The 25,826-nt window shown below is 46.5% G+C and overlaps 1 protein-coding gene across 1 annotated transcript; it reads right to left on the bottom strand.

Annotated features, from left to right (window-relative positions):
• Nucleotides 1-951: 951 nt before the first annotated feature.
• LOC148686429 (uncharacterized) lies at nucleotides 952-2,697 on the bottom strand. The gene is made up of 2 exons (XM_088666901.1): nucleotides 2,545-2,697; nucleotides 952-2,341 (listed from the first exon to the last, which is right to left on the bottom strand). Exon 2 carries the CDS (start codon nucleotides 2,226-2,228, stop codon nucleotides 972-974), a length of 1,257 nt encoding a protein of 418 aa, XP_088523027.1. The 5' UTR covers nucleotides 2,229-2,341; nucleotides 2,545-2,697; the 3' UTR covers nucleotides 952-971.
• Nucleotides 2,698-25,826: the final 23,129 nt, after the last annotated feature.

Genomic DNA, 25,826 nt, shown 5'->3' with positions numbered 1-25,826 from the left:
CAGCGACAGCTGCTGCAGTTCTTGCTGGGCTTGCTCCGCGATCTGCCGCCATCTCTCCGCCTCTGACACGCTCATCCCGGCAACTCCAAAGTAGCCCAAAAAAGGATTCGGAGGTTGCTGTCACAGTGGCCGGAGTGGGCTACTTCAGAGTAACGACGCTACGCAGCTCTGCATTTTATTCTTTTATTGGTGCTGCGTATTTACAGTGCTGAAGTCATTGCTATTTACACGGAGTGATGTGGTCAGTCGGTTTCAGAACCTCCGAATGGCTTTTGGCGCGTCTTTCTCCAACACAAAAGCTTTGGCAGACCCATCCTCTTTCCCCTCCTCTTTCTGCGTAATTCCGGAGTTGGGGGGATGGGTCTCCCCCCCTTATTCGCCCCTTCCTGTCCCACCTGTGACCCTGGCTCCTCTACCTTGCCTGAGCCTCGGCCCCGACTTCCTGCTTCCCCACTGGCATCGGAACTCTCTCTGCTTTCCCCTGTGCTCGGGGATGGGCTTGAACTCAGGAGGGGAGGGACTTCGCGATATCCCCTGTCCCTCACAACGTGCATGGTGGCCACCGTGGCTATTGGAGGCCCCTCCCCTGGTTGGTTCTGCATGCAATGTTCCAGACAATAGTCTGAGCCAAACGTGATGCATCTCTGGTGCCAACTGATGGAGGGGTCATGGCGCGCCAGCCAGCTCATGCCCAAGACGATGGGGGGTCTGAGATGGTGGTGACGTTGAATGCCAGTGTCTCTGAGTGTCGTCCCACCGTCATTCTCATGGGGGGGGGGTCTGGTGGGTGATGGCCCCTCCCAGCAACTCCCTGCCGTCTATGGTGGAAACGTGCAGGGGGAAATCCAGCTGCAGAAGTTGGATCTGGTGTGCTTCTGCAAAGTTTCTCGAGAAGAAGTTCGCTGACGCCCCCGAATCGATTAAAGCTAAGACCGTCAGGGGATAGCCATTTGGGAGCGTAAGCGTCACTTCTAGAACCACCCCTGCTCTGGGGGGTGGGTGGGTGGGCTGGCGCTGCTCCTCGCTGTGCGGGTGGGCGGGTTGGGGCCGGTTTGTGCCAACTGTGCCTGGCTGCTGCCCCTTGTCTCCTGCAGCCAGGCTGTCTCGTTTCCCTGCTGTGGTGCTACGTCAGTGGGGGAGGGCACAACCGTTCCCGCCTTTCCTTGCCACTCCCTGCGATGTGGGCAGTCTCTGACGCGATGCTGGGGGGAGTTGCAGAGAAAGCAATTCCCGCCTCTTCCCTCCTTGCGTCTTGGCGCCGCCGGGGTTTGAAAAGCCCGCGCGCGCGCTCCTCCGATCTCCATCGGTTCCGGCTCTGAGCTTGGTCTGGGCGGGACTAGGGGTGGGCCCTGGGGTGGGGTTTGGTGATGTGGTCTGTCCTGGGAGCGTGGGGACCAAGGTTTTGCTGCACGCGTCGTTTGTTTGTCATTCCATCTGGATTCCTGTCTCACCCCCACCGCTAGCGCCGCTTTTTTAAACTCATCCATAGTCCACGGTTTAGGACCTCTCACCAGCTCATCCTTAACGTCTGAGTGCAACCCCAGGTAGAAGGCTGATTTCACTGGCTCACTGTGCAGATCCCACCCCAGTTTGTGCACTAGCATGGTGAATCTCGCCCAGTAGTCCCGAACTGTCGATTTTCCTTGTGTTAAGTTATGAAGTTCTTCTTTTGTGGCTTCCATTTCAGAGTCACTCGCATACATGATTTTTAAAGCTTCTAAGAATAGTTTTGCGTTCTTCATGCAATCATTTTTTTGCGCGATGAGCGGTCTGACCCATTCTCTGGCGGCCCCCGTCAAATGCTCTATGATAAAGGAGACTCTGTGCGCGTCATCTGGGAATTCTGCTGCATGCAGTTCCAGCGCATAATTTATTTCTGTCTCAAAGCCTAGGTACTCTCTCGGGTCTCCGCTAAACTTGGTGACTAGGGTCTGTCCCCTCCTCACTTGGACTAGCTGGGGCTGGGGCACCCCTCCACCTCTCGCAGCTTTTTCCTCATCCAGCTTTTTCTGTAACTCCACCACCATCACCCTTAGTTGCTTCTCAGTTTCATCTTTCGCTCTCACCTGCTCTGCCAGCTTGTTCAGCTCCTCCCGCGTTCCTCGCGCTTCCTCCTGAGCGGCAAGTAATTGCTGGTGTGCCTGCGCTGTCAGGTTCTGTAATTTCTGTAATTCCTGTGCCGCGGCTTCGGCCTCCAGCCTCCACTGCTCAGCGTCTTGCGCGCTCATCGCGGCCGCTCCAAAGTAGCCAGAAAGACTTGGAGGTTGCTGTCACGGTGGCCGGAGTAGGCTACTTCAGAGTAACGACTCTACACAGCTCTGCATTTTATCTTTTATTGGTGCTGAGTATTTACAGTGCTGATGGCAGTGCTATTTACAAAGACGCATCTGTTCAGCTTGAATCAGAACCTCCAAGTGGCTTTTGGCGCTTCTTGCGCCAGCATAACAACTTGGGGAGACCCATCCTCTTCCCCCGGCGCTTTCTGCGCAGTTCCGGAGTTGGGGGGACTGGTCTGCCCCCCTTCCTTCCCCCTTCCTGTCCCACCTGGGACGATGGCTCTTCTACCCTGCCAGAGCCTTGGACACCACTTCCTGTTTCCCCACTTGAGCTGGAGCTTTCCCTCTTTTCAGCCTCGCTCGGGGCTGGGCTAGAACTCAGGAGGGGAGGGGCTTCGCGATATCCCTTGCCCCTCACAATATGTTTTTGCCATTTCTTAAAGGAAATTGCATCACTTATTACCGGTATTGTTTGAAATAAAAACAACATTTTTGGCAATACATTACAGTGGAACCTTTAATCATGACCGCAATCCGTTCCGGAGGCCCGACCTTATGGCGAAACTGAGCACTGATAGAAGCGCTGTTGTGCAAAGGTGCATTTGGCGGCAGCCCACTTCTGCGCATGCGTGAATCATGGCAAACCTGGTGTTTACTTCCGGGTTGCTGCAGTTGCTCCTTGGAATGGGCCTAAGTAGAGCAGGATGTAAGTAGAGCTTCTACTGTATTCTTGATTGCTGCAATTCTTCCTATTAAGGAGAAATTCATTCTTCTCCATATTTCTAGATTCCTTTTTATCTCATTCCATAATTTGGTCTTGTTTTTGTTTAAATCCTGCTACTTGCCCAGACTCCTGAATTTTTTATATGACTTTTGAGAGAGAGTCTTTAGGATCTTCTACTGTAATTACCAGATCATCTGCGTAGGCCATGGGTCAGCAAACCAAGGCCCGGGGGCTGGATGCAGCCCACCAGGTTCGTAAATCTGGCCCACAATCCCTGCCACCCACTCAGTTAGTCCCATTGGGAGTAGCCGCCATCTTGGCTGCGTATGTCCTGCCGTGCTCTGCGGCAGGGTGTCCGAAGCTCCTGCAGCAAATCGGAAGCCGTGTGATGTGGCCAATCGGAAACTGTGGATGCCTTGCTGGAGAGCAAGGTGGGACATATGTGGCCAAGATGGCGGCTGCTCCCAGTGGCGGTTCTTGCCAGGCTGGGAGCAGCAACAGGGCCAGCATGGAGGTGGATGAGGTGGGTAAGCACAGGAGGCAGTGGGGAGAGCAGGGCAACTGGCTGGGGGGCTGGGGGGAATTACGGTGGCAGCCTCCAGGCCTCCTCCCTCTGTCCTCATGCTCCCTTGGTTTCCGCAGCCTCCACTCTTCTTTTGGTGCTTTCCCTTCCCCACCTCCCCCTCTCTGTTTCCTCTAGGCTTGCCTTCTTTCACTTCTGCACTGGGGCCTATGTGTGAGATGCCAATGGGGAACACGGGAAACCCCAACCCCCCGCTGTACTCCCAGTGGAGTGCTGCTTCTTCTCCCCCAGAGACCGTTGGCTGAGGTAAGCGCGCCGAGGGAGCGCGGGGCTCCTGGGCCGGCTCAGCTCTCTGCCTGTCTGCCTTCCCTCCCTCCCTCCCTCCCTCCTTGCAGTTGTGCCCATGGTTTCCACATCACCTCCTCACACCCCCACAGCTGAGGAACGCCAGCTGCCCTCCATTGGGAGACCAAGTTGGGTGGCCTGGCTGAATCCCCGGACAAGGCCTCATTCTTCGGGGTCCAGGCTGGGAGGCGAGCCCAGGCCTGTCCCTGTCACTTGTGGGCTTTGCTCCTTCCGCAGTGCCTCCTTCGCTGACCTGTTTTGCACCGGGTCTTTCTGTGTCCTTTTTCATGTGTGTGGATGCAGAAGCCCATTTCTCTGGTCCTGGGGGGGAGGTGCTCGCCATGTTGCTTTTTCTAAAGTTTTGTGGGTCCTGAAACGTCTCACATCTGGAAGGGACAGTGCAGGATCTCTTGGTGAGGGAATGTGGATGTAAACCTTATTATTATTTAATTTTGGTGTTTGGCCTTTTCTCACGTTTGCTTTCCCTCCCCGTATATTGTTTTGTTTCCCTGTTTTTTGTGCACTGCAAATAAACTATGTGCAGTGTGCATAGGAATTCATTTATTCCCCCCCAAAATAAATATAGTTCGGCCCCCCACAAGGTCTGACAGACAGTGGACCGGCCCCCTGATGAAAAAGTTTGACAAACCCTGACTTCTGGTTTGTCACAGCCATTGTTAAGAAGCACGAGATAGCCCTCTGGGGAATCTCGAGCAGTGCAGGCTTTTTCTAGAGGTCCAGCGAAGACTACACGGACCTCGGAACCCCAAGGGGCTACCTTGGGGGACTAGGCACCCAGCGGTGCCCTTGCATGCTCTCTCGCTCTCTGGATTTTTGACAATAAGTCCGGGGATGGGATCGAGCTGTGGGCACGGAATGGAAGCAACTCTAACCCTGTGCTGTGAAGTCTCAGGCTTCTAATGAAAGCAGCAAGCTTCCAGGATTAAAAAATAATCTAGAAATATAATTTGATCGTGAGTGGGAAAAATTTATTGGACTTATAAAGATTTGGGAAGCTGTGACACAAAAAAAGGGAGTCTGTCCCAGCAGCGGGGAGAAGATGGCAAAAGACGGCACATTGTGGGATTGAAGGAGGAGAGACTGTTTCTGCTGAGTGAGTTTTTATCTGTGGAGAGACTTCGGCTACTTTGTTTAAAATGCCAAAGCTGAAACTATAAAAAAAGATACTGTTAATTTTTGGAGTTTCTTCTTCTTCTTCTTCTTCTTCTTCTTCTTCTTCTTCTTCTTCTTCTTCTTCTTCTTCTTCTTCTTCTTCCGTCCTGGCTGGAGTTCTGCTTAGAGGAGAAGATGGTGAAATGCGAACAGGGGACAGTGAAAGGGCAAAACTGCTCAATGCCTTCTTTGCCTCAGTCTTCTCCAAAAAAGAAAACAATGCCTGACCTGAAGAGTATGGAGCAGATGATTCAGCAGGGGAAACACAGCCCCAAAGAAGTAAGGAGGTAGTACAAGAATACTTAGCTAGTTTAGAAGTATTCAAGTCTCCAGGGCCAGAACTGGCAGAGGTGATTTCAGAACCACTGGCAATAATCTTTGAGAATTCCTGGAGAACAGGCGAAGTCCCAGCAGACTGGATATTTTGTTAAAAAGCATGGGGGAAAGGACAGAACCCTGAGGCACCCCACAAGTGAGAGCCCAGGGGTCTGAACACCCATCCCCCCCACCACTTTCTGAACACGGCCCAGGAGGAAGGAGCAGAACCATTGTATAACTGTTCCCCCAGTTCCCAACCCCCCTAGATGGTCCAGAAGGAAGTTATGGTCGATAGTATCAAAAGCCGCAGAGAGATTCAGCAGAACTAGGAAACAGCTCTCACCGTTGTCCCTAGCCCGCGGGAGATCATCAACCAGTGCAACCAAGGCAGTTGCAGTCCCATGATGAGGCCTGAATTCCTACTGGAAGGGATCCAAATGGTCTTCTTCTTCCTGGCATGCCTGGGAGTTTTCCAGCAACCACTCACTCAATCAGCTTGCCCAAGAATGGAAGATTTGAGACTGGGCAATAGTTGGCCATATTGGCCGCATCTAAAGATGTTTTTTTTTAAAGAAGCGGTTTGATAACCGCCTCTTTCAGCGGGTCTGGGAAGGCTCCCTCACAGAGCGAAGCATTCACCACCCCGTGAAGCCCATCGCCCAGCCCTTCCTGGCTAACTTTTATAAGCCAGGATGGGCCAGGATCAAGAAGACAAGTGGTTGGTTTCACTTGTCCAAGCAGCTTGTCCAAATCATATAAATAACCTATTTTAAGTCCATGAGGCTCACACTTGACAGGACAGTGAACATCACTGGATTCAGTGGCCCAATCAACCAGTCTAATAAGGTTTGTAATCTATCAACTATTTGTTTACAGAGTTCAGTTACTAGAATAGGATGTGTGTGTTGAAGTTGTTTACAGCATATGAAAGCTGCATTAACAAATTCATAAATGAATAAAACATTGAAAAGGCATTCTGAATCTGTCTTCTCTTGGGTCTACAAAAAGGAATGATGGTGGTCACTGAGAGCCGTATAAAATCTTTTTTTCATACATTCAGATACTCCAATAGTGAAAAAATGATAATCAATAACTCAATTGACTAATACATAGGTCATCATTGCATGCCTCTTCAATCCAGCTGGCTTGAGCAAATGTTCTACTGTGGAATGGTCTCCTTCACTGGAAGTTTAAAAGCAGAGATTGGATAGCAATCTGCCAGAGATTCTTTACTTGTGATTCCTGCATGGGGGTGGGAATTGGACCACATGACCCTTGGGGTCCAGTCCAATTCTACTACTCTGTGACTTTATGGTTCTATGTGCCTCTTCTTGTCTGTACCCTATTCCTAGTGTTAGGTAGACATCTGTCATAAAAAAGAACATTTAGAATTCAGTGACTCAGGAATTCACATGGATGTGGGACCAAAGAGAGCCATGCACCATCAGGAATATGCCCCAAAACCAGTAGTGCTTTTTCTTACTAATGTTGTTTTAGTGACAGCAATTGGGAGGAACATTTAACTCATCCTGGATTAGGCTAGAGCACAAAATTAAGCCCTGGCAGTATAACAATGAGTCACAGATGCAATAGATTACAAAGCAAGATGCAGTGCAGCTAGAGAGCACAGATAGCAAGGGTGAAGAGAAGCACTTTCAGCATCATTGTTGACAAATATACCATATTTTTGCATCTATAAGATGCCCCCCCTTGTATAAGATTCCCCTATTTTGGGGGCCTCAAAATTTAGAAAATAGGGCGATTGAGCTTTTGGGTAGGATTATTGGGGGGGGGGGATGCTGAAAATCGCTCACCCGCCAGAACGCAGCACACAACTGCTCACGCTGCTTACAATCTCGGGCTCAGGCAAGCAATTTTCAGCATCCCCCCCCAACAATAGTCAATCAATCTCTCCCCACCACAATATTTAGTTTTCGCTTGCGTCACAGAAGCGACCTATCAGCTCCCCGATCTCTGCCAGCATGATTAATGGCGGTGATCAGGCAGCTGCAGCGCGAGCGACTTGTACAGGGAACAATTCCAATAGGGTGAAAAGAATCCATTTCAATCACTGATGTGACTTTGAACGTTTTATTCCGAAAGAAAGCAACTCTTTGGGACACCTCTGTTAAGATACATAAATAAGTTATTAGGCCTAGAATGTGTTAGTCAGGACATTTGCTGTACTTTAATACTTTGCTACATTCAACCTCTCCATTCTTTAGCACTGAACATAGCCTTTGCACTTCAACACACTTATAATCGAAGGAAGCAAAAGACTTTTCACCTCGAATATTAAGGGAAACATTGATCTCCTGGATTAATTTCCTGAGAGAAAAACTAATCCCCTGGCCATTAATGTTCAAGGAAATACCAGTGATTTCCTTTTTGCCTGAAAGGAAAAGTTTGATCATTTGGACTAATCTCTTGAGAGCTGCTTCCGTCCCTTTTCCTTTAATGGTCAGAGTAAATCGGGTCCGCTGTTCTGCTGAGTTGGGTTCCCCAGGGATTCCTTGGCCTCTGGCATTCAGGGAATATTCTGTGATTTCCTTTTCCTCGGTAAGGAAAGCCTTGATGTCAGTGACCAACTTATTCATGGAAATTTCAGTTCCCTGAGCGTGTATGTTCAGTGTGAATCTAACCTTCTTGTCTTCTTCCTTGGGGGGAAACTCAGTCCCTCCACGTTCTCCTTGCAGGGAAACGTTGATCTCTTGTATTAAACTTTGGATGGAAGGACTAATTCTTGGGCCCTTTATGTTCATTGAAATGTTACGGAATTCCTTTTGGTTTCTGAAAAGAAACCTGGTCTTTTCAAGTAATCTCTTAAGAGCTGATTCAGTCGCTTGCCCTTTTATGTCCAGAGTATATCGGATCTGCGGTTCTGCTGAGTTGTGTTCCCCAGGGATTCCTTGGACTCTGGCATTCAGGGAATATTCTGTGATTTCACTGTCCTCGGTAAGGAAAGCCTTGATGTCGTTGACCAGCCTCTTCATGGAAACGTCAGTTCCTTGAGCTTGTATGTTCAATGTGAAGCCGTCCTTCTTGTCTTCTTCCTTGGGGGGAAACTCAGTCCCTCCACGTTCTCCTTGCAGGGAAACATTGATCTCTTGTATTAAACTCTGGATGGAAGGACTAATTCTTGGGCCCTTTATGTTCATTGAAATGTTACGGAATTCCTTTTGGGTTCTGAAAAGAAACCTGGTCTTTTCAAGTAATCTCTTAAGAGCTGATTCAGTCGCTTGCCCTTTTATGTCCAGAATATATCGGATCTGCGGTTCTGCTGAGTTGTCTTCCCCAGGGATTCCTTGGACTCTGGCATTCAGGGAATATTCTGTGATTTCACTGTCCTCGGTAAGGAAAGCCTTGATGTCGTTGACCAGCCTCTTCATGGAAACGTCAGTTCCTTGAGCTTGTATGTTCAATGTGAAGCCGTCCTTCTTGTCTTCTTCCTTGGGGGGAAACTCAGTCCCTCCACGTTCTCCTTGCAGGGAAACGTTGATCTCTTGTATTAAACTCTGGATGGAAGGACTAATTCTTGGGCCCTTTATGTTCATTGAAATGTTACGGAATTCCTTTTGGGTTCTGAAAAGAAACCTGGTCTTTTCAAGTAATCTCTTCAGAGCTGATTCAGTCGCTTGCCCTTTTATGTCCAGAGTATATCGGATCTGCGGTTCTGCTGAGTTGTGTTCCCCAGGGATTCCTTGGACTCTGGCATTCAGGGAATATTCTGTGATTTCACTGTCCTCGGTAAGGAAAGCCTTGATGTCGTTGACCAGCCTCTTCATGGAAACGTCAGTTCCTTCAGCTTGTATGTTCAATGTGAAGCCGTCCTTCTTGTCTTCTTCCTTGGGGGGAAACTCAGTCCCTCCACGTTCTCCTTGCAGGGAAACGTTGATCTCTTGTATTAAACTCTGGATGGAAGGACTAATTCTTGGGCCCTTTATGTTCATTGAAATGTTACGGAATTCCTTTTGGGTTCTGAAAAGAAACCTGGTCTTTTCAAGTAATCTCTTAAGAGCTGATTCAGTCGCTTGCCCTTTTATGTCCAGAGTATATCGGATCTGCGGTTCTGCTGAGTTGTGTTCCCCAGGGATTCCTTGGACTCTGGCATTCAGGGAATATTCTGTGATTTCACTGTCCTCGGTAAGGAAAGCCTTGATGTCGTTGACCAGCCTCTTCATGGAAACGTCAGTTCCTTGAGCTTGTATGTTCAATGTGAAGCCGTCCTTCTTGTCTTCTTCCTTGGGGGGAAACTCAGTCCCTCCACGTTCTCCTTGCAGGGAAACGTTGATATCTTGTATTAAACTCTGGATGGAAGGACTAATTCTTGGGCCCTTTATGTTCATTGAAATGTTACGGAATTCCTTTTGGGTTCTGAAAAGAAACCTGGTCTTTTCAAGTAATCTCTTAAGAGCTGATTCAGTCGCTTGCCCTTTTATGTCCAGAGTATATCGGATCTGCGGTTCTGCTGAGTTGTCTTCCCCAGGGATTCCTTGGACTCTGGCATTCAGGGAATATTCTGTGATTTCACTGTCCTCGGTAAGGAAAGCCTTGATGTCGTTGACCAGCCTCTTCATGGAAACGTCAGTTCCTTGAGCTTGTATCTTCAATGTGAAGCCGTCCTTCTTGTCTTCTTCCTTGGGGGGAAACTCAGTCCCTCCACGTTCTCCTTGCAGGGAAACGTTGATCTCTTGTATTAAACTCTGGATGGAAGGACAAATTCTTGGGCCCTTTATGTTCATTGAAATGTTACGGAATTCCTTTTGGGTTCTGAAAAGAAACCTGGTCTTTTCAAGTAATCTCTTAAGAGCTGATTCAGTCGCTTGCCCTTTTATGTCCAGAGTATATCGGATCTGCGGTTCTGCTGAGTTGTGTTCCCCAGGGATTCCTTGGACTCTGGCATTCAGGGAATATTCTGTGATTTCACTGTCCTCGGTAAGGAAAGCCTTGATGTTGTTGACCAGCCTCTTCATGGAAACGTCAGTTCCTTGAGCTTGTATGTTCAATGTGAAGCCGTCCTTCTTGTCTTCTTCCTTGGGGGGAAACTCAGTCCCTCCACGTTCTCCTTGCAGGGAAACGTTGATCTCTTGTATTAAACTCTGGATGGAAGGACTAATTCTTGGGCCCTTTATGTTCATTGAAATGTTACGGAATTCCTTTTGGGTTCTGAAAAGAAACCTGGTCTTTTCAAGTAATCTCTTAAGAGCTGATTCAGTCGCTTGCCCTTTTATGTCCAGAGTATATCGGATCTGCGGTTCTGCTGAGTTGTCTTCCCCAGGGATTCCTTGGACTCTGGCATTCAGGGAATATTCTGTGATTTCACTGTCCTCGGTAAGGAAAGCCTTGATGTCGTTGACCAGCCTCTTCATGGAAACGTCAGTTCCTTGAGCTTGTATGTTCAATGTGAAGCCGTCCTTCTTGTCTTCTTCCTTGGGGGGAAACTCAGTCCCTCCATGTTCTCCTTGCAGGGAAACATTGATCTCTTGTATTAAACTCTGGATGGAAGGACTAATTCTTGGGCCCTTTATGTTCATTGAAATGTTACGGAATTCCTTTTGGGTTCTGAAAAGCAACCTGGTCTTTTCAAGTAATCTCTTAAGAGCTGATTCAGTCCCTTGCCCTTTTATGTCCAGAGTATATCGGATCTGCGGTTCTGCTGAGTTGTGTTCCCCAGGGATTCCTTGGACTCTGGCATTCAGGGAATATTCTGTGATTTCACTGTCCTCGGTAAGGAAAGCCTTGATGTCGTTGACCAGCCTCTTCATGGAAACGTCAGTTCCTTGAGCTTGTATGTTCAATGTGAAGCCGTCCTTCTTGTCTTCTTCCTTGGGGGGAAACTCAGTCCCTCCACGTTCTCCTTGCAGGGAAACATTGATCTCTTGTATTAAACTCTGGATGGAAGGACTAATTCTTGGGCCCTTTATGTTCATTGAAATGTTACGGAATTCCTTTTGGGTTCTGAAAAGAAACCTGGTCTTTTCAAGTAATCTCTTAAGAGCTGATTCAGTCGCTTGCCCTTTTATGTCCAGAGTATATCGGATCTGCGGTTCTGCTGAGTTGTCTTCCCCAGGGATTCCTTGGACTCTGGCATTCAGGGAATATTCTGTGATTTCACTGTCCTCGGTAAGGAAAGCCTTGATGTCGTTGACCAGCCTCTTCATGGAAACGTCAGTTCCTTGAGCTTGTATGTTCAAAGTGAAGCCGTCCTTCTTGTCTTCTTCCTTGGGGGGGAACTCAGTCCCTCCACGTTCTCCTTGCAGGGAAACGTTGATCTCTTGTATTAAACTCTGGATGGAAGGACCAATTCTTGGGCCCTTTATGTTCATTGAAATATTATGGAATTCCTTTTGGTTTCTGAAAAGAAACCTGGTCTTTTCAAGTAATCTCTTAAGAGCTGATTCAGTCCCTTGCCCTTTTATGTCCAGAGTATATCGGATCTGCGGTTCTGCTGAGTTGTGTTCCCCAGGGATTCCTTGGCTACTGACATTCAGGGAATAATCTGTGATTTCCTTGTCCCTAGTAAGGAAAGCCTTGATGTTGGTGGCCAAGATCTTCATGAAAACTTCAGTTCCTTGAGCTTGTATGTTCAATGTGAAGCCGTCCTTGTCTTCTTCCTTGGGGGGAAACTCAGTCCCTCCAAGTTCTCCTTGCAGGGAAACGTTGATCTCTTGTATTAAACTCTGGATGGAAGGACTAATTCTTGGGCCCTTTATGTTCATTGAAATGTTACGGAATTCCTTTTGGTTTCTGAAAAGAAACCTGGTCTTTTCAAGTAATCTCTTAAGAGCTGATTCAGTCGCTTGCCCTTTTATGTCCAGAGTATATCGGATCTGCGGTTCTGCTGAGTTGTGTTCCCCAGGGATTCCTTGGACTCTGGCATTCAGGGAATATTCTGTGATTTCACTGTCCTCGGTAAGGAAAGCCTTGATGTCGTTGACCAGCCTCTTCATGGAAACGTCAGTTCCTTCAGCTTGTATGTTCAATGTGAAGCCGTCCTTCTTGTCTTCTTCCTTGGGGGGAAACTCAGTCCCTCCACGTTCTCCTTGCAGGGAAACGTTGATCTCTTGTATTAAACTCTGGATGGAAGGACTAATTCTTGGGCCCTTTATGTTCATTGAAATGTTACGGAATTCCTTTTGGGTTCTGAAAAGAAACCTGGTCTTTTCAAGTAATCTCTTAAGAGCTGATTCAGTCGCTTGCCCTTTTATGTCCAGAGTATATCGGATCTGCGGTTCTGCTGAGTTGTGTTCCCCAGGGATTCCTTGGACTCTGGCATTCAGGGAATATTCTGTGATTTCACTGTCCTCGGTAAGGAAAGCCTTGATGTCGTTGACCAGCCTCTTCATGGAAACGTCAGTTCCTTGAGCTTGTATGTTCAATGTGAAGCCGTCCTTCTTGTCTTCTTCCTTGGGGGGGAACTCAGTCCCTCCACGTTCTCCTTGCAGGGAAACGTTGATCTCTTGTATTAAACTCTGGATGGAAGGACCAATTCTTGGGCCCTTTATGTTCATTGAAATATTATGGAATTCCTTTTGGTTTCTGAAAAGAAACCTGGTCTTTTCAAGTAATCTCTTCAGAGCTGATTCAGTCCCTTGCCCTTTTATGTCCAGAGTATATCGGATCTGCGGTTCTGCTGAGTTGTGTTCCCCAGGGATTCCTTGGCTACTGACATTCAGGGAATAATCTGTGATTTCCTTGTCCCTAGTAAGGAAAGCCTTGATGTTGGTGGCCAAGATCTTCATGAAAACTTCAGTTCCTTGAGCTTGTATGTTCAATGTGAAGCCGTCCTTGTCTTCTTCCTTGGGGGGAAACTCAGTCCCTCCAAGTTCTCCTTGCAGGGAAACGTTGATCTCTTGTATTAAACTCTGGATGGAAGGACTAATTCTTGGGCCCTTTATGTTCATTGAAATGTTACGGAATTCCTTTTGGTTTCTGAAAAGAAACCTGGTCTTTTCAAGTAATCTCTTCAGAGCTGATTCAGTCGCTTGCCCTTTTATGTCCAGAGTATATCGGATCTGCGGTTCTGCTGAGTTGTGTTCCCCAGGGATTCCTTGGACTCTGGCATTCAGGGAATATTCTGTGATTTCACTGTCCTCGGTAAGGAAAGCCTTGATGTCGTTGACCAGCCTCTTCATGGAAACGTCAGTTCCTTCAGCTTGTATGTTCAATGTGAAGCCGTCCTTCTTGTCTTCTTCCTTGGGGGGAAACTCAGTCCCTCCACGTTCTCCTTGCAGGGAAACGTTGATCTCTTGTATTAAACTCTGGATGGAAGGACTAATTCTTGGGCCCTTTATGTTCATTGAAATGTTACGGAATTCCTTTTGGGTTCTGAAAAGAAACCTGGTCTTTTCAAGTAATCTCTTAAGAGCTGATTCAGTCGCTTGCCCTTTTATGTCCAGAGTATATCGGATCTGCGGTTCTGCTGAGTTGTGTTCCCCAGGGATTCCTTGGACTCTGGCATTCAGGGAATATTCTGTGATTTCACTGTCCTCGGTAAGGAAAGCCTTGATGTCGTTGACCAGCCTCTTCATGGAAACGTCAGTTCCTTGAGCTTGTATGTTCAATGTGAAGCCGTCCTTCTTGTCTTCTTCCTTGGGGGGAAACTCAGTCCCTCCACGTTCTCCTTGCAGGGAAACGTTGATATCTTGTATTAAACTCTGGATGGAAGGACTAATTCTTGGGCCCTTTATGTTCATTGAAATGTTACAGAATTCCTTTTGGGTTCTGAAAAGAAACCTGGTCTTTTCAAGTAATCTCTTAAGAGCTGATTCAGTTGCTTGCCCTTTTATGTCCAGAGTATATCGGATCTGCGGTTCTGCTGAGTTGTCTTCCCCAGGGATTCCTTGGACTCTGGCATTCAGGGAATATTCTGTGATTTCACTGTCCTCGGTAAGGAAAGCCTTGATGTCGTTGACCAGCCTCTTCATGGAAACGTCAGTTCCTTGAGCTTGTATCTTCAATGTGAAGCCGTCCTTCTTGTCTTCTTCCTTGGGGGGAAACTCAGTCCCTCCACGTTCTCCTTGCAGGGAAACGTTGATCTCTTGTATTAAACTCTGGATGGAAGGACTAATTCTTGGGCCCTTTATGTTCATTGAAATGTTACGGAATTCCTTTTGGGTTCTGAAAAGAAACCTGGTCTTTTCAAGTAATCTCTTAAGAGCTGATTCAGTCGCTTGCCCTTTTATGTCCATAGTATATCGGATCTGCGGTTCTGCTGAGTTGTCTTCCCCAGGGATTCCTTGGACTCTGGCATTCAGGGAATATTCTGTGATTTCACTGTCCTCGGTAAGGAAAGCCTTGATGTCGTTGACCAGCCTCTTCATGGAAACGTCAGTTCCTTGAGCTTGTATGTTCAATGTGAAGCCGTCCTTCTTGTCTTCTTCCTTGGGGGGAAACTCAGTCCCTCCACGTTCTCCTTGCAGGGAAACGTTGATCTCTTGTATTAAACTCTGGATGGAAGGACTAATTCTTGGGCCCTTTATGTTCATTGAAATATTACGGAATTCCTTTTGGTTTCTGAAAAGAAACCTGGTCTTTTCAAGTAATCTCTTCAGAGCTGATTCAGTCCCTTGCCCTTTTATGTCCAGAGTATATCGGATCTGCGGTTCTGCTGAGTTGTGTTCCCCAGGGATTCCTTGGACTCTGGCATTCAGGGAATATTCTGTGATTTCACTGTCCTCGGTAAGGAAAGCCTTGATGTCGTTGACCAGCCTCTTCATGGAAACGTCAGTTCCTTGAGCTTGTATCTTCAATGTGAAGCCGTCCTTCTTGTCTTCTTCCTTGGGGGGAAACTCAGTCCCTCCACGTTCTCCTTGCAGGGAAACGTTGATCTCTTGTATTAAACTCTGGATGGAAGGACTAATTCTTGGGCCCTTTATGTTCATTGAAATGTTACGGAATTCCTTTTGGGTTCTGAAAAGAAACCTGGTCTTTTCAAGTAATCTCTTAAGAGCTGATTCAGTCGCTTGCCCTTTTATGTCCATAGTATATCGGATCTGCGGTTCTGCTGAGTTGTCTTCCCCAGGGATTCCTTGGACTCTGGCATTCAGGGAATATTCTGTGATTTCACTGTCCTCGGTAAGGAAAGCCTTGATGTCGTTGACCAGCCTCTTCATGGAAACGTCAGTTCCTTGAGCTTGTATGTTCAATGTGAAGCCGTCCTTCTTGTCTTCTTCCTTGGGGGGAAACTCAGTCCCTCCACGTTCTCCTTGCAGGGAAACGTTGATCTCTTGTATTAAACTCTGGATGGAAGGACTAATTCTTGGGCCCTTTATGTTCATTGAAATATTACGGAATTCCTTTTGGTTTCTGAAAAGAAACCTGGTCTTTTCAAGTAATCTCTTCAGAGCTGATTCAGTCCCTTGCCCTTTTATGTCCAGAGTATATCGGATCTGCGGTTCTGCTGAGTTGTGTTCCCCAGGGATTCCTTGGACTCTGGCATTCAGGGAATATTCTGTGATTTCACTGTCCTCGGTAAGGAAAGCCTTGATGTCGTTGACCAGCCTCTTCATGGAAACGTCAGTTCCTTGAGCTTGTATGTTCAATGTGAAGCCGTCCTTCTTGTCTTCTTCCTTGGGGGGAAACTCAGTCCCTCCACGTTCTCCTTGCAGGGAAACGTTGATCTCTTGTATTAAACTCTGGATGGAAGGACTAATTCTTGGGCCCTTTATGTTCATTGAAATGTTACGGAATTCCTTTTGGGTTCTGAAAAGAAACCTGGTCTTTTCAAGTAATCTCTTAAGAGCTGATTCAGTCGCTTGCCCTTTTATGTCCAGAGTATATCGGATCTGCGGTTCTGCTGAGTTGTGTTCCCCAGGGATTCCTTGGACTCTGGCATTCAGGGAATATTCTGTGATTTCACTGTCCTCGGTAAGGAAAGCCTTGATGTCGTTGACCAGCCTCTTCATGGAAACGTCAGTTCCTTGAGCTTGTATGTTTAATGTGAAGCCGTCCTTCTTGTCTTCTTCCTCGGGGGGAAACTCAGTCCCTCCACGTTCTCCTTGCAGGGAAACATTGATCTCTTGTATTAAACTCTGGATGGAAGGACTAATTCTTGGGCCCTTTATGTTCATTGAAATGTTACGGAATTCCTTTTGGGTTCTGAAAAGAAACCTGGTCTTTTCAAGTAATCTCTTGAGAGCTGATTCAGTCGCTTGCCCTTTTATGTCCAGAGTATATCGGATCTGCGGTTCTGCTGAGTTGTCTTCCCCAGGGATTCCTTGGACTCTGGCATTCAGGGAATATTCTGTGATTTCACTGTCCTCGGTAAGGAAAGCCTTGATGTCGTTGACCAGCCTCTTCATGGAAACGTCAGTTCCTTGAGCTTGTATGTTCAATGTGAAGCCGTCCTTCTTGTCTTCTTCCTTGGGGGGAAACTCAGTCCCTCCACGTTCTCCTTGCAGGGAAACATTGATCTCTTGTATTAAACTCTGGATGGAAGGACTAATTCTTGGGCCCTTTATGTTCATTGAAATGTTACGGAATTCCTTTTGGGTTCTGAAAAGAAACCTGGTCTTTTCAAGTAATCTCTTAAGAGCTGATTCAGTCGCTTGCCCTTTTATGTCCAGAGTATATCGGATCTGCGGTTCTGCTGAGTTGTCTTCCCCAGGGATTCCTTGGACTCTGGCATTCAGGGAATATTCTGTGATTTCACTGTCCTCGGTAAGGAAAGCCTTGATGTCGTTGACCAGCCTCTTCATGGAAACGTCAGTTCCTTGAGCTTGTATGTTCAATGTGAAGCCGTCCTTCTTGTCTTCTTCCTTGGGGGGAAACTCAGTCCCTCCACGTTCTCCTTGCAGGGAAACGTTGATCTCTTGTATTAAACTCTGGATGGAAGGACCAATTCTTGGGCCCTTTATGTTCATTGAAATATTACGAAATTCCTTTTGGTTTCTGAAAAGAAACCTGGTCTTTTCAAGTAATCTCTTAAGAGCTGATTCAGTCGCTTGCCCTTTTATGTCCAGAGTATATCGGATCTGCGGTTCTGCTGAGTTGTGTTCCCCAGGGATTCCTTGGACTCTGGCATTCAGGGAATATTCTGTGATTTCACTGTCCTCGGTAAGGAAAGCCTTGATGTCGTTGACCAGCCTCTTCATGGAAACGTCAGTTCCTTGAGCTTGTATGTTCAATGTGAAGCCGTCCTTCTTGTCTTCTTCCTTGGGGGGAAACTCAGTCCCTCCACGTTCTCCTTGCAGGGAAACATTGATCTCTTGTATTAAACTCTGGATGGAAGGACTAATTCTTGGGCCCTTTATGTTCATTGAAATGTTACGGAATTCCTTTTGGGTTCTGAAAAGAAACCTGGTCTTTTCAAGTAATCTCTTGAGAGCTGATTCAGTCGCTTGCCCTTTTATGTCCAGAGTATATCGGATCTGCGGTTCTGCTGAGTTGTCTTCCCCAGGGATTCCTTGGACTCTGGCATTCAGGGAATATTCTGTGATTTCACTGTCCTCGGTAAGGAAAGCCTTGATGTCGTTGACCAGCCTCTTCATGGAAACGTCAGTTCCTTGAGCTTGTATGTTCAATGTGAAGCCGTCCTTCTTGTCTTCTTCCTTGGGGGGAAACTCAGTCCCTCCACGTTCTCCTTGCAGGGAAACGTTGATCTCTTGTATTAAACTCTGGATGGAAGGACTAATTCTTGGGCCCTTTATGTTCATTGAAATGTTACGGAATTCCTTTTGGGTTCTGAAAAGAAACCTGGTCTTTTCAAGTAATCTCTTAAGAGCTGATTCAGTCGCTTGCCCTTTTATGTCCAGAGTATATCGGATCTGCGGTTCTGCTGAGTTGTGTTCCCCAGGGATTCCTTGGACTCTGGCATTCAGGGAATATTCTGTGATTTCACTGTCCTCGGTAAGGAAAGCCTTGATGTCGTTGACCAGCCTCTTCATGGAAACTTCAGTTCCTTGAGCTTGTATGTTCAATGTGAAGCCGTCCTTCTTGTCTTCTTCCTTGGGAGGAAACTCAGTCCCTCCACGTTCTCCTTGCAGGGAAACATTGATCTCTTGTATTAAACTCTGGATGGAAGGACTAATTCTTGGGCCCTTTATGTTCATTGAAATGTTACGGAATTCCTTTTGGGTTCTGAAAAGAAACCTGGTCTTTTCAAGTAATCTCTTGAGAGCTGATTCAGTCGCTTGCCCTTTTATGTCCAGAGTATATCGGATCTGCGGTTCTGCTGAGTTGTCTTCCCCAGGGATTCCTTGGACTCTGGCATTCAGGGAATATTCTGTGATTTCACTGTCCTCGGTAAGGAAAGCCTTGATGTCGTTGACCAGCCTCTTCATGGAAACGTCAGTTCCTTGAGCTTGTATGTTCAATGTGAAGCCGTCCTTCTTGTCTTCTTCCTTGGGGGGAAACTCAGTCCCTCCACGTTCTCCTTGCAGGGAAACATTGATCTCTTGTATTAAACTCTGGATGGAAGGACTAATTCTTGGGCCCTTTATGTTCATTGAAATGTTACGGAATTCCTTTTGGGTTCTGAAAAGAAACCTGGTCTTTTCAAGTAATCTCTTAAGAGCTGATTCAGTCGCTTGCCCTTTTATGTCCAGAGTATATCGGATCTGCGGTTCTGCTGAGTTGTGTTCCCCAGGGATTCCTTGGACTCTGGCATTCAGGGAATATTCTGTGATTTCACTGTCCTCGGTAAGGAAAGCCTTGATGTCGTTGACCAGCCTCTTCATGGAAACGTCAGTTCCTTGAGCTTGTATGTTCAATGTGAAGCCGTCCTTCTTGTCTTCTTCCTTGGGAGGAAACTCAGTCCCTCCACGTTCTCCTTGCAGGGAAACATTGATCTCTTGTATTAAACTCTGGATGGAAGGACTAATTCTTGGGCCCTTTATGTTCATTGAAATGTTACGGAATTCCTTTTGGGTTCTGAAAAGAAACCTGGTCTTTTCAAGTAATCTCTTGAGAGCTGATTCAGTCGCTTGCCCTTTTATGTCCAGAGTATATCGGATCTGCGGTTCTGCTGAGTTGTCTTCCCCAGGGATTCCTTGGACTCTGGCATTCAGGGAATATTCTGTGATTTCACTGTCCTCGGTAAGGAAAGCCTTGATGTCGTTGACCAGCCTCTTCATGGAAACGTCAGTTCCTTGAGCTTGTATGTTCAATGTGAAGCCGTCCTTCTTGTCTTCTTCCTTGGGGGGAAACTCAGTCCCTCCACGTTCTCCTTGCAGGGAAACATTGATCTCTTGTATTAAACTCTGGATGGAAGGACCAATTCTTGGGCCCTTTATGTTCATTGAAATATTACGGAATTCCTTTTGGTTTCTAAAAAGAAACCTGGTCTTTTCAAGTAATCTCTTAAGAGCTGATTCAGTCCCTTGCCCTTTTATGTCCAGAGTATATCGGATCTGCGGTTCTGCTGAGTTGTGTTCCCCAGGGATTCCTTGGCTACTGACATTCAGGGAATAATCTGTGATTTCCTTGTCCCTAGTAAGGAAAGCCTTGATGTTGGTGGCCAAGATCTTCATGAAAATTTCAGTTCCTTGAGCTTGTATGTTCAATGTGAAGCCGTCCTTGTCTTCTTCCTTGGGGGGAAACTCAGTCCCTCCACGTTCTCCTTGCAGGGAAACGTTGATCTCTTGTATTAAACTCTGGATGGAAGGACTAATTCTTGGGCCCTTTATGTTCATTGAAATGTTACGGAATTCCTTTTGGGTTCTGAAAAGAAACCTGGTCTTTTCAAGTAATCTCTTAAGAGCTGATTCAGTCGCTTGCCCTTTTATGTCCAGAGTATATCGGATCTGCGGTTCTGCTGAGTTGTCTTCCCCAGGGATTCCTTGGACTCTGGCATTCAGGGAATATTCTGTGATTTCACTGTCCTCGGTAAGGAAAGCCTTGATGTCGTTGACCAGCCTCTTCATGGAAACGTCAGTTCCTTGAGCTTGTATGTTCAATGTGAAGCCGTCCTTCTTGTCTTCTTCCTTGGGGGGAAACTCAGTCCCTCCACGTTCTCCTTGCAGGGAAACGTTGATCTCTTGTATTAAACTCTGGATGGAAGGACCAATTCTTGGGCCCTTTATGTTCATTGAAATATTACGAAATTCCTTTTGGTTTCTGAAAAGAAACCTGGTCTTTTCAAGTAATCTCTTAAGAGCTGATTCAGTCGCTTGCCCTTTTATGTCCAGAGTATATCGGATCTGCGGTTCTGCTGAGTTGTGTTCCCCAGGGGTTCCTTGGCTACTGACATTCAGGGAATAATCTGTGATTTCCTTGTCCCTAGTAAGGAAAGCCTTGATGTTGGTGGCCAAGATCTTCATGAAAACTTCAGTTCCTTGAGCTTGTATGTTCAATGTGAAGCCATCCTTGTCTTCTTCCTTGGGGGGAAACTCAGTCCCTCCACGTTCTCCTTGCAGGGAAACATTGATCTCTTGTATTAAACTCTGGATGGAAGGACTAATTCTTGGGCCCTTTATGTTCATTGAAATGTTACGGAATTCCTTTTGGGTTCTGAAAAGAAAACTGGTCTTTTCAAGTAATCTCTTCAGAGCTGATTCAGTCGCTTGCCCTTTAATGTCCAGAGTATATCGGATCTGCGGTTCTGCAGAGTTGTGTTCCCCAGGGATTCCTTGGACTCTGGCATTCAGGGAATATTCTGTGATTTCACTGTCCTCGGTAAGGAAAGCCTTGATGTCGTTGACCAGCCTCTTCATGGAAACGTCAGTTCCTTGAGCTTGTATGTTCAATGTGAAGCCGTCCTTGTCTTCTTCCTTGGGGGGAAACTCAGTCCCTCCACGTTCTCCTTGCAGGGAAACATTGATCTCTTGTATTAAACTCTGGATGGAAGGACTAATTCTTGGGCCCTTTATGTTCATTGAAATGTTACGGAATTCCTTTTGGGTTCTGAAAAGAAACCTGGTCTTTTCAAGTAATCTCTTAAGAGCTGATTCAGTCGCTTGCCCTTTTATGTCCAGAGTATATCGGATCTGCAGTTCTGCTGAGTTGTGTTCCCCAGGGATTCCTTGGACTCTGGCATTCAGGGAATATTCTGTGATTTCACTGTCCTCGGTAAGGAAAGCCTTGATGTCGTTGACCAGCCTCTTCATGGAAACGTCAGTTCCTTGAGCTTGTATGTTCAATGTGAAGCCGTCCTTCTTGTCTTCTTCCTTGGGGGGAAACTCAGTCCCTCCACGTTCTCCTTGCAGGGAAACATTGATCTCTTGTATTAAACTCTGGATGGAAGGACTAATTCTTGGGCCCTTTATGTTCATTGAAATGTTACGGAATTCCTTTTGGGTTCTGAAAAGAAACCTGGTCTTTTCAAGTAATCTCTTTAGAGCTGATTCAGTCGCTTGCCCTTTTATGTCCAGAGTATATCGGATCTGCGGTTCTGCTGAGTTGTCTTCCCCAGGGATTCCTTGGACTCTGGCATTCAGGGAATATTCTGTGATTTCACTGTCCTCGGTAAGGAAAGCCTTGATGTCGTTGACCAGCCTCTTCATGGAAACTTCAGTTCCTTGAGCTTGTATGTTCAATGTGAAGCCGTCCTTGTCTTCTTCCTTGGGGGGAAACTCAGTCCCTCCACGTTCTCCTTGCAGGGAAACGTTGATCTCTTGTATTAAACTCTGGATGGAAGGACCAATTCTTGGGTCCTTTATGTTCATTGAAATATTATGGAATTCCTTTTGGTTTCTGAAAAGAAACCTGGTCTTTTCAAGTAATCTCTTAAGAGCTGATTCAGTCGCTTGCCCTTTTATGTCCAGAGTATATCGGATCTGCGGTTCTGCTGAGTTGTGTTCCCCAGGGATTCCTTGGACTCTGGCATTCAGGGAATATTCTGTGATTTCACTGTCCTCGGTAAGGAAAGCCTTGATGTCGTTGACCAGCCTCTTCATGGAAACGTCAGTTCCTTGAGCTTGTATGTTCAATGTGAAGCCGTCCTTCTTGTCTTCTTCCTTGGGGGGGAACTCAGTCCCTCCACGTTCTCCTTGCAGGGAAACGTTGATCTCTTGTATTAAACTCTGGATGGAAGGACCAATTCTTGGGCCCTTTATGTTCATTGAAATATTACGGAATTCCTTTTGGTTTCTGAAAAGAAACCTGGTCTTTTCAAGTAATCTCTTAAGAGCTGATTCAGTCCCTTGCCCTTTTATGTCCAGAGTATATCGGATCTGCGGTTCTGCTGAGTTGTGTTCCCCAGGGATTCCTTGGCTACTGACATTCAGGGAATAATCTGTGATTTCCTTGTCCCTAGTAAGGAAAGCCTTGATGTTGGTGGCCAAGATCTTCATGAAAACTTCAGTTCCTTGAGCTTGTATGTTCAATGTGAAGCCGTCCTTGTCTTCTTCCTTGGGGGGAAACTCAGTCCCTCCACGTTCTCCTTGCAGGGAAACGTTGATCTCTTGTATTAAACTCTGGATGGAAGGACTAATTCTTGGGCCCTTTATGTTCATTGAAATGTTACGGAATTCCTTTTGGGTTCTGAAAAGAAACCTGGTCTTTTCAAGTAATCTCTTAAGAGCTGATTCAGTCGCTTGCCCTTTTATGTCCAGAGTATATCGGATCTGCGGTTCTGCTGAGTTGTGTTCCCCAGGGATTCCTTGGACTCTGGCATTCAGGGAATATTCTGTGATTTCACTGTCCTCGGTAAGGAAAGCCTTGATGTCGTTGACCAGCCTCTTCATGGAAACGTCAGTTCCTTGAGCTTGTATGTTCAATGTGAAGCCGTCCTTCTTGTCTTCTTGCTTGGGGGGAAACTCAGTCCCTCCACGTTCTCCTTGCAGGGAAACGTTGATCTCTTGTATTAAACTCTGGATGGAAGGACTAATTCTTGGGCCCTTTATGTTCATTGAAATGTTACGGAATTTCTTTTGGCTTCTGAAAAGAAACCTGGTCTTTTCAAGTAATCTCTTTAGAGCTGATTCAGTCGCTTGCCCTTTTATGTCCAGAGTATATCGAATCTGCGGTTCTGCTGAGTTGTGTTCCCCAGGGATTCCTTGGACTCTGGCATTCAGGGAATATTCTGTGATTTCACTGTCCTCGGTAAGGAAAGCCTTGATGTCGTTGACCAGCCTCTTCATGGAAACGTCAGTTCCTTGAGCTTGTATGTTCAATGTGAAGCCGTCCTTCTTGTCTTCTTCCTTGGGGGGAAACTCAGTCCCTCCACGTTCTCCTTGCAGGGAAACATTGATCTCTTGTATTAAACTCTGGATGGAAGGACTAATTCTTGGGCCCTTTATGTTCATTGAAATGTTACGGAATTCCTTTTGGGTTCTGAAAAGAAACCTGGTCTTTTCAAGTAATCTCTTTAGAGCTGATTCAGTCGCTTGCCCTTTTATGTCCAGAGTATATCGGATCTGCGGTTCTGCTGAGTTGTCTTCCCCAGGGATTCCTTGGACTCTGGCATTCAGGGAATATTCTGTGATTTCACTGTCCTCGGTAAGGAAAGCCTTGATGTCGTTGACCAGCCTCTTCATGGAAACTTCAGTTCCTTGAGCTTGTATGTTCAATGTGAAGCCGTCCTTGTCTTCTTCCTTGGGGGGAAACTCAGTCCCTCCACGTTCTCCTTGCAGGGAAACGTTGATCTCTTGTATTAAACTCTGGATGGAAGGACCAATTCTTGGGCCCTTTATGTTCATTGAAATATTATGGAATTCCTTTTGGTTTCTGAAAAGAAACCTGGTCTTTTCAAGTAATCTCTTAAGAGCTGATTCAGTCGCTTGCCCTTTTATGTCCAGAGTATATCGGATCTGCGGTTCTGCTGAGTTGTGTTCCCCAGGGATTCCTTGGACTCTGGCATTCAGGGAATATTCTGTGATTTCACTGTCCTCGGTAAGGAAAGCCTTGATGTCGTTGACCAGCCTCTTCATGGAAACGTCAGTTCCTTGAGCTTGTATGTTCAATGTGAAGCCGTCCTTCTTGTCTTCTTCCTTGGGGGGGAACTCAGTCCCTCCACGTTCTCCTTGCAGGGAAACGTTGATCTCTTGTATTAAACTCTGGATGGAAGGACCAATTCTTGGGCCCTTTATGTTCATTGAAATATTACGGAATTCCTTTTGGTTTCTGAAAAGAAACCTGGTCTTTTCAAGTAATCTCTTAAGAGCTGATTCAGTCCCTTGCCCTTTTATGTCCAGAGTATATCGGATCTGCGGTTCTGCTGAGTTGTGTTCCCCAGGGATTCCTTGGCTACTGACATTCAGGGAATAATCTGTGATTTCCTTGTCCCTAGTAAGGAAAGCCTTGATGTTGGTGGCCAAGATCTTCATGAAAACTTCAGTTCCTTGAGCTTGTATGTTCAATGTGAAGCCGTCCTTGTCTTCTTCCTTGGGGGGAAACTCAGTCCCTCCACGTTCTCCTTGCAGGGAAACGTTGATCTCTTGTATTAAACTCTGGATGGAAGGACTAATTCTTGGGCCCTTTATGTTCATTGAAATGTTACGGAATTCCTTTTGGGTTCTGAAAAGAAACCTGGTCTTTTCAAGTAATCTCTTAAGAGCTGATTCAGTCGCTTGCCCTTTTATGTCCAGAGTATATCGGATCTGCGGTTCTGCTGAGTTGTGTTCCCCAGGGATTCCTTGGACTCTGGCATTCAGGGAATATTCTGTGATTTCACTGTCCTCGGTAAGGAAAGCCTTGATGTCGTTGACCAGCCTCTTCATGGAAACGTCAGTTCCTTGAGCTTGTATGTTCAATGTGAAGCCGTCCTTCTTGTCTTCTTGCTTGGGGGGAAACTCAGTCCCTCCACGTTCTCCTTGCAGGGAAACGTTGATCTCTTGTATTAAACTCTGGATGGAAGGACTAATTCTTGGGCCCTTTATGTTCATTGAAATGTTACGGAATTTCTTTTGGCTTCTGAAAAGAAACCTGGTCTTTTCAAGTAATCTCTTTAGAGCTGATTCAGTCGCTTGCCCTTTTATGTCCAGAGTATATCGAATCTGCGGTTCTGCTGAGTTGTGTTCCCCAGGGATTCCTTGGACTCTGGCATTCAGGGAATATTCTGTGATTTCACTGTCCTCGGTAAGGAAAGCCTTGATGTCGTTGACCAGCCTCTTCATGGAAACGTCAGTTCCTTGAGCTTGTATGTTCAATGTGAAGCCGTCCTTCTTGTCTTCTTCCTTGGGGGGAAACTCAGTCCCTCCACGTTCTCCTTGCAGGGAAACGTTGATCTCTTGTATTAAACTCTGGATGGAAGGACCAATTCTTGGGCCCTTTATGTTCATTGAAATATTACGAAATTCCTTTTGGTTTCTGAAAAGAAACCTGGTCTTTTCAAGTAATCTCTTAAGAGCTGATTCAGTCGCTTGCCCTTTTATGTCCAGAGTATATCGGATCTGCGGTTCTGCTGAGTTGTGTTCCCCAGGGATTCCTTGGCTACTGGCATTCAGGGAATATTCTGTGATTTCACTGTCCTCGGTAAGGAAAGCCTTGATGTCGTTGACCAGCCTCTTCATGGAAACGTCAGTTCCTTGAGCTTGTATGTTCAATGTGAAGCCGTCCTTCTTGTCTTCTTCCTTGGGGGGAAACTCAG

Source organism: Zootoca vivipara, chromosome 3, assembly GCF_965207765.1.
Source record: "Zootoca vivipara chromosome 3, rZooViv2.hap1.1, whole genome shotgun sequence".
In the NCBI taxonomy this organism is placed as follows: domain Eukaryota; kingdom Metazoa; phylum Chordata; class Lepidosauria; order Squamata; family Lacertidae; genus Zootoca; species Zootoca vivipara.
Note: the sequence above shows the minus strand (reverse complement) of the source record. Positions and strands in the feature narration are given on the sequence as shown.